The following is an 8,272-nucleotide window of genomic DNA, read 5'->3' as shown; positions in this document are numbered from 1 at the left end:
GAACAATATGACGTTTCTAATGCCGTTTTGTTTTAAAGCACTTTGTAACACTGTTTTACAAAGTGAGTGCTGTATAAATGAAGTTGTAAAGTTTAGTATCGGTCACTGTCGGCTGTTGCTGTGCTGTGATTGGTCACTGTGCTGTTCTTGTGCTGTTATTAGTTACTGCTGGCTGTTGCTGTGCTGTGATTGGTTACTGCTGGCTGTTGCTGTGCTGTGATTGGTTACCGCTGGCTGTTGCCGTGCTGTGATTGGTCACTGTGCTGTTCTTGTGCTGTCATCCGTTACTGCTGGCTGTTGCTGTGCTGAGATTGGTTACCGCTGGCTGCTGCCGTGTTGCGATTGGCCACTGGTGGCTGATGCTGTGCTGTTATTGGTGGCAGCCGGACTGCAGGTGCAGGCGGAGCTGCCCGTGGCCTCGTCGCGCCTGTGCTCCGGGGCCCGGCGGGCCTTCTTCTGCCGGATGAAGTACAACAGAGTCGCCGTGAAGCTGGAGGCCAAGGAGCTGCCCAGCTCCTCCAAGAGGAAAGGTGAGCCTTGCGGGGGCCCATCTGATTGGCTGAATCGAGGACAGGTGAGCCTCGCGGCTTCGTCCGGTTGGCTGAATCGAAGAAAGGTGAGCCTCGCGGCCCTGTCCAAGGAAGGAGGAAGTGATGTCATGGGTAGGATGGAAAGCTTGTCATAATTCTGGTTTCTGTTCTGGTCTGCTCTGCTAAGGTAAAGTGTCGTGCTTATGAGTGCTTTTTTTGTGTGCATCTTTTTTGCCTCGCATTTGCCTAGAAAATGTTCCTTTTTATTTTATGTAACACTTATTTATTCATTTCATTCTTTTAGAGCATTTTCATTGCATTGTTTTATTGTGTAAATTTTATTTTTAAAATAGTTTGATTTGTTTTTATTACTTTTATTTATTCTTATTGACTTGTTTTGATTTTTCCGAATGTAAAGCGCATTGTTGTTGCATTCAGTTGTAGGAGAGGAGCTGCACAAATAAAGATTGATTCGTTGATTAATTGATTGCTTAGTTTGATTGGTTTAGTGAGTGGAGTTGCGCTCTCTTCCCTCCTGTAGAGTCCCAGAGGTACTGCACGGTCCACTGCACAGGATACTTGCGCAGTTGGCCCTCCAGCCAGTTGGGGGCGGTAGAGAGCGAGGGCGAGGCGGAGAAGGAGGGCTTCCACTTCAGCTGCCTGGTAGCCATTGGCCGGGTGCACCCCCTGACCGTTCCACAGGCCAATGGGGAGGTGCAGGTCAAGCCCACCGAGTTCGTCACGCGATACGCCATTGACGGCAAGTTCACCTTTGTGGATCAGCGGTGAGGCCCTGCTTTCCTTCTTCTTCTCTCTCTCTCTCTCTCTCTCTCTCTCTCTCTCTCTCTGTCTCTCTCTGTCTCTCTCTCTCTTCTCTCTCTCTCTCTCAAAGCCCAAGTGTAGTATGGCTGTTCCTGTACTGTTATTGGTCACTGCTGGATGTTGCTGTGCTGTCATTGGTCATTCCTGGCTGTTGCTCTGCTGTTATTGGTCACAGTTGGCTGTTGCTGTGCTGACACTTTTTCTCAGTGTCATGAACATGTACAATGTTATGTTGTAGACAGCTATACTTTGTGGCACAGAGTTGATTAGACGGGCAGAGGCAGCAATGAAATTAATTGTCATGGATAGGCTACATCAGGCCATACCATCCGCTGTTTGGCATCTTGTTACTATAGTGATCGTCGTCGCAGACCTTCGCCGCAGTGTACAGTAAATACACTTTAATTTCCGTCATACAATCTTGGCGCAAGGGTTGTGCAACGAGTATAAATCAGGCTTAACGGAATTTCTGGGCTGAGAGCAGTTTGAGTGTTTTTCGAAATTCTGGGAACCACTAGCAGATCTCTGTTGATACTATTGGAAGTTATTTTGTGCGGAGCTGTAAAATGGGTGAACAGTAACTCTTTGCTGCAAACTTAGTTCGCCGTCTGCTCCCTGAACAGAGCCACTACCATTCTGGGATATCTGCCTCAGGAACTGCTGGGAACGTCGTGCTATGAGTACTTTCACCAGGACGACCTCCCGCAATTAGCAGAGAGACACAGGAAAGGTACCTCCTAGCACACTACCTCAGTGGTCTCTACTGATACACCTGTGTGGGCATTGCGATGTCTATGACTGTACGTTAGCCGACTCATGTCTATTAAATATAGTTTGAACCGTATATTTTAAAATGCTGTAGTTGGTATTTTGTAGGGTTTATTTGTTGAAAGACTTTTCAGATGTCATATTTGCTTGTGTCCTGCTATAACTAAAAATATATTTGTGTTCTCTTCCGTGCAGTTCTACGAAGCAAAGAGAAGATTGAAACGAACCGCTACAAGTTTAAAACTAAATACGGTTCTTTTGTAACTCTGCAAAGTCAGTGGTTTAGTTTTATAAATCCATGGACCAAAGAAGTAGAATATATAGTCTCAACCAACACGGTCATATCGTAAGTATGCGCTTCAGTGTCTTTATAATTGAAGAGAAAACTCAATGTAGTTTTGTACATTTCTTAAAATACAGTGTGGCAAATTCTGACAGCCCGTATATGTAAGGGCTAATACCCTATGGACGAGTCAGTTACTGCACAGCAGTGTGGTGCGCGTCCGGCCATTTACCACCCGAAGGGCAATTATTTCCTCATAACTGACTCGTTCATACTATGGGAATTATGCCGCTTATACCACGGCTAACTTGCCAAAGTAATGTAGCTATGGACAATTTATCCCCGAAGAAAAGCTCAATAGCTTACCATCGCCGCTAGGAAATAACAGAGCAACATATTAAGTAGCTAATGTTGGCTCGCAAAATAATAGGAAGCAATATTCATAAATTTGACGTTGCATTCCAGGCTGCAACTGAACAGAGCCCTCCCCGTTTTGAACTGATGCATCGAAAGACCTAAATAATTCGTTGAGTTGTACAGCACAGCTGGCAAAATCAGCTGACATGTCTCGTTCTTGCAGCCTGTCCTGCAAAACGCCATAATAAATGATTGCGGACTTCACGCTGTAGCCTATGTAGTTTACAGTGTGCTGAATATATTTTAGCATCTCGGGGTGTTTCTGTTGTTTTTCAGAGTGAATTACAGAGAGTAAACGTTTGCTCATTCTCTCCTCACTTACTCGTGTGTTGTAAGCTGTGTTATTATTACTGCCTATGTTAAAACGCTCGGTTGCATTATGTTTGAAACGTCTCGCATGGTTAGGCCATCTTTCCGACAATGCAAAGTGTAGCCGAACTCAATGCAATGTAACATTTTTTTTTTGTCATCAGGTCGGCTATAACCGGACCGCTTGCATTGCTTAGTAGTGTATGTTGATATTGATATTTGTTTGATATTTTAGCTGTGAAAACAAAGGTTATACGAAAGAAATGCGGCCAATCAGAATGCCGTATTTGCACTGGGTATTCGGTTAATTTTCACTTCCGTGGTATAATGATGTATATTTTTGCAGTCCGTTTATATGTCATGTTATTAGCACAAGCACAGATGTACGTGTCACTGGCAATCTGATACACTCGGTGGGACTCATTCACAAAACGGTTCTTAAATTCTTCTCACTTCTGTCTTTTAACAAATTCTACAAAGAAAAATGTGGGTATCGTGCGCCTTTAATTTTGACGATGATGAAAGCCAGTTTCCCCCTAAACCTGTCCATATTCATGAGCATTGGCACAGACCCGTAAAAGGCCTTCTGAGTTCAGGGTTCTGTGCAAGCCTCGCAGTGCCGGTGCGAAGTTCGCCCCCTGGTGGCCTCCTGGTGAAATGTGCTTTGTGTTGTGTGTTCTGCTCACACCACAGCGGTCCCAGTCGAACAGGAACGTCGGCAGAGAGGCCGGAACAGCCGGGCGATTCCAGGGCTTCGGAGGGTGAGCTGATGGGGACCGCGATACCCGCTCTCACAAAATGTCTCCGTTCAGTCAGATTATAAGCATTAACTTCCACCAGTTTTGTTGTTAAAATGTTTTGTTAAAATGTGCACTGCCATTTTATTTGTGGAGAAACCAGACAGAACTTTTACTCTACATTACATTATAGACTTTTGACAGACGCTCTTATCCAGCGTGCATCTTATCTTATAAGTGCAGAACCATAACCATAAGTGTGCTGAAAACCCTCGATGGAAGTACAGTTTCAAGGGCTTCTTGAGTGCTCAACTTGAATAATATTTTGTGAAATCTGACCTGGTGAGTTGAGAGTTGTTGGCTGAAGCACGTGGTAACCCTGATTAAAAATGGGTAAATATTCAGCTCAGAGTGTGTTGGAGTGAGTGTGGGGTTAGGTTGCTGTGCTGCTGGTTAATCAGTCTCTCTGTGCGTTTGGTTTGTCTGCAGAAGATGCCAAGAAGGCCTTTTCCATCATTCCGGGAATTCCCAGTGGCTCCGGTACCATGATATACGCTGGCTGCATCGGCACCCAAATCGCCAATGAGATGCTGGACTTCAACAGGCAAGAGGCCGCCTCTCTCCGTAATCATGGCTTTGCTCTGAAGAGCTTCATTAGAACTTGATGATTGGCTGGCTGAACTGGCGTGTGTTTGTGATTGGCTGGCTAACTGGCGTGTGTTTGTGATTGGCTGCCTAACTGGCGTGTGTTTGTGATTGGCTGCCTAACTGGTGTGTTTTGTGATTGGCAGGCTGAACTCGTCTCCGTCGAGTGGAAACGTCAGCCCCTTCAGCCTGGCCCAGGACAAGTCCCCCCTCATGCTCTCTCTGGCCAGCTCTACCACTGTGCGTTCCTCTTCTCTCCTCCTCTCTCCCTTCCTTCTCTTCTCTCTACTCCTGTACTCCTCTCCCCTTCTTCCTCCTCTTCTACTGCTCTCCCCCTCCTCTTTTTTCACTCCACTTATTTTTTTGCCTGCCCACCTCTACTTTCAGGGCAAACGGTTTGCCAAGCGTAAATTATAAAAACAGTCCTAAAACTGTGTTCTTTAGATTTCACTGTGCTGAAGTTCAGGACTGAGCCAGAGGAGTTTATAGAGCTGTCCGAAAAATGAAACTTTGCTTTTAAGGAAAAAATAAATCTCTACATTTATATAGTGTCTTTTGACAGTGATGAGGGGGAAACTCACCTCAGCCACCACCGATGTGTAGCACCCATCTGGGTGACGCACAGCGGCCATTTTGTGCCAGAACGGGGAGGTTACGGCTGAACCCACAGTGTCCCACAGTGCTTTCCTCCGGCTGACTCTGCTCTGCTTCCAGCTGCCTAACGGAGAGGTGACCGAGGCAGAGCATGCTGGGAAGCTTGGGTCAGACGGAGAAGGGCCATTAGCGTCGTGTTCCAGCAGTGAAGTGATGATGGGTATTGCTGCTCATTTCAACACCCACAACACAACACCGCACACCACAACACCACAACACAACACCGCACACCACAACACAACACCACAACACCACACACTACAACACCACACACTACACCACACACTACAACACCGCACAACACACCACAATACCGCACAACACCACAACACACTACAACACCACACACTACAACACACCACAATACCGCACAACACCACACAACACCACACAACACAACACCACACAACACACACACCACACACCACGCCACACACCACACACCACAACACCGCACACTACAACACCACACAACACCACACACTACAACACCGCACACCACAATACCGCACAACACCACAACACAACACACCACACACTACAACACCACACAACACCACACACTACAACACCGCACACCACAATACCGCACAACACCACAACACAACACACCACACACTACAACACCACACACTACAACACACCACAATACCGCACAACACCACACAACACCACACAACACCGCACACTACAACACCACACACTACAACACACCACACAACACACACTACACAACACGCACAACACACACCACACCACACACTACAACACCACACCACAACACCACACAACACACACCACAACACACTCAACACACACCACACCACACACTACAACACCACACAACACCACAACACCACACAACGCACACCACAACACACGCAACACCACAACACAACACACACTACAACACCACAACACCACACAACACACACCACAACACACTCAACACACACAACACACACCACACCACACACTACAACACCACACAACAACACAACACCACACCACACAACACACACCACAACACACGCAACACAACACCACAACACCACCACACACCACCACACACACCACACAACACGCGCAACACACAGCACGACACAACACAGCACGACACAACACACAGCACAACACACAACGCAACCCCTTCAGCTGAGTGTTTTGACATACCATACTGAAGAGAACAGGCCATTCAGCCTCACAGTACTCCACATTTTCCTGCCTTTTAACAGGTACCGGGTGCACATTTTATGTGAAGCCATGTTCTTATATATCCTCTGACTACTGTCATCCAGTCTCTGTGATAGGTTCTCATGATGTGAGCGTATTTTGGTCTCACGTGTGTGTGTGTGTGTGTGTGTGTGTGTGTGTGTGTGTGTGTGTTTTGGTCTCACCTGTGTGTGTGTCTGCGTCTGCATGTCTCACCTGTGTGTGTGTGTGTGTGTGTGTGCATGTGCGTGTCTCACCTGTGTGTGCCTCACCTGTGTGCGCGTGTCTCACCTGTGTGCGCGTGTCTCACCTGTGTGCGTGTGTGTGCATGTGTGTGTCTCACCTGTGTGTGTGTCTCCCGCAGGTGCGAGCTCACACCTGGACCTGGACACGGTGGTGGGGCCCGGCCTCGGTAACCTTAGCAACGACGAGGCTGCCATGGCGGTCATCATGAGCCTCCTGGAGAGCGACGGTAACCTCGGCGACACGGTGGACTTTGACGAGATGCACTGGTCGCTATAGAAACAGACTTTCTTTAGAAACAACACTCTCCTCTTTTTCTACCATTCTTTCTTCACTCGTTTTCTTAGCTGTCCATCGGCGACGGGGTTCTCTGCCGTCTCTTTTGGGCAGGACGTGAGCGGGCGGTGTACACAAGGGAAACTGGAGGCTCGTCAACAATGGGAAATAAAAGCTGCAAACGATAAAGGACTACAGATCTCTGCTCTGCTCCGTCTGCCAGCTCTCAATAGGAAGAGGAGAGCACAGTGCCTCACAGGTGAAACAGCCAGAGTCTCTTTTTCTCCGAATGAGGTCATTTCCTCCTAAATACAGCTCCAGATGAGGTCATTTCCTCCTAAATGCAGTGACCCCCTACGGTGGCTGAAGAGGGATTTTTTTTTTCTTTTCTTTTTTCGCCTTGATGGATCTACACTTGAACTAAGAACAGTTGTCGGTTGTGATGGAGCGCACACTCTCTGTTTGAGACGCACACTCACTGGTCTCTGGGTGATCTCTGTTTGAGACGGCTCAAAGTCACGTATGTATTTATTGTTGTGGGCGGGGGCTATGGGAGGCAGGTTTCGCTGGGGCCTCTGTGATCGGTCCCAGGGGATCCCCAAAAGTGTGTCTCCCTCCCCCCTAAACTATGTGTTCCTAAAGCTGCCAGAAGCGCACAGCTCCAAGGTTTTTCACGGAAGGAAGAAAAAAATCACTGAATTTAAGAACAAGAACCGTGTGACTAATTTGAGCCGTTTGACGAATGTGTCTTTGTGACCCAGACGGGAGAGGGGACAGCAAATCCTCCAGATTCAGTCCTCTACAACATTCCTCCGGGTTCGTCTTGCGGTTAGTATTTATCGCTGCGTTTAGGTATCGCACACTTCTTGTTGTGGCCTTCTGGAAAAGTCAAATGTTTGGGGGGAAAAAAAACTATCCAGGAAATTCAGAGATTATGGAGTATCGTTTTTGACTATTGCCTATATTTATGTCCCGCAGTTTTTGAAACATCTGTATATGTCATTTTATGTATATGTGTAGAATACTGTATATTTGTAGACTTACATGAATGAAAGTCAAGTGAATGACACAATATGTGTGTGTGTGTGTGTGTGTGTGTGTGTGTGTGTGTATGTGTGTGTATATATCATTTTTGCTACATATGTAAGGAATTTGGATTTGGGCTCAAAAGATGACTGAGACAAAAGCACAATCGGCTTTTATTTCATATGCACATTTATTTCAGCATTTAACACAATCAGTTTTTCTGCCGAGTCACCCATTTTCAGCGGTGCAAAATTAAATTATGTTGAGGGATTCATTTTTAAGGAAATGAAAGCAGTAGTCACATATTTGCCCTTATACAATCCAATTACTGCATCAAGTCTACGACCCAC

At 46.7% G+C, this 8,272-nt stretch overlaps 1 protein-coding gene across 1 annotated transcript in view; it reads left to right on the top strand.

Annotated features, from left to right (window-relative positions):
• bmal2 (basic helix-loop-helix ARNT like 2) overlaps positions 1-7,968 on the top strand; it is a 22,108-nt gene extending 14,140 nt beyond the window's left edge. Inside the window, 9 exon segments of the mRNA XM_061251538.1 lie at positions 384-530; positions 1,072-1,315; positions 1,976-2,082; positions 2,316-2,466; positions 3,823-3,890; positions 4,356-4,470; positions 4,658-4,751; positions 5,226-5,325; positions 6,742-7,968. Coding sequence (XP_061107522.1) covers positions 384-530; positions 1,072-1,315; positions 1,976-2,082; positions 2,316-2,466; positions 3,823-3,890; positions 4,356-4,470; positions 4,658-4,751; positions 5,226-5,325; positions 6,742-6,899 — 1,184 coding nt within the window. The 3' untranslated portion in view covers positions 6,900-7,968.
• The last annotated feature ends 304 nt before the right edge of the window (positions 7,969-8,272 follow it).

This window comes from Conger conger, chromosome 8 (genome assembly GCF_963514075.1).
Source record: "Conger conger chromosome 8, fConCon1.1, whole genome shotgun sequence".
NCBI classification, from domain to species: Eukaryota; Metazoa; Chordata; class Actinopteri; order Anguilliformes; family Congridae; genus Conger; species Conger conger.
This window is presented reverse-complemented; position numbering and strand designations above follow the sequence as displayed.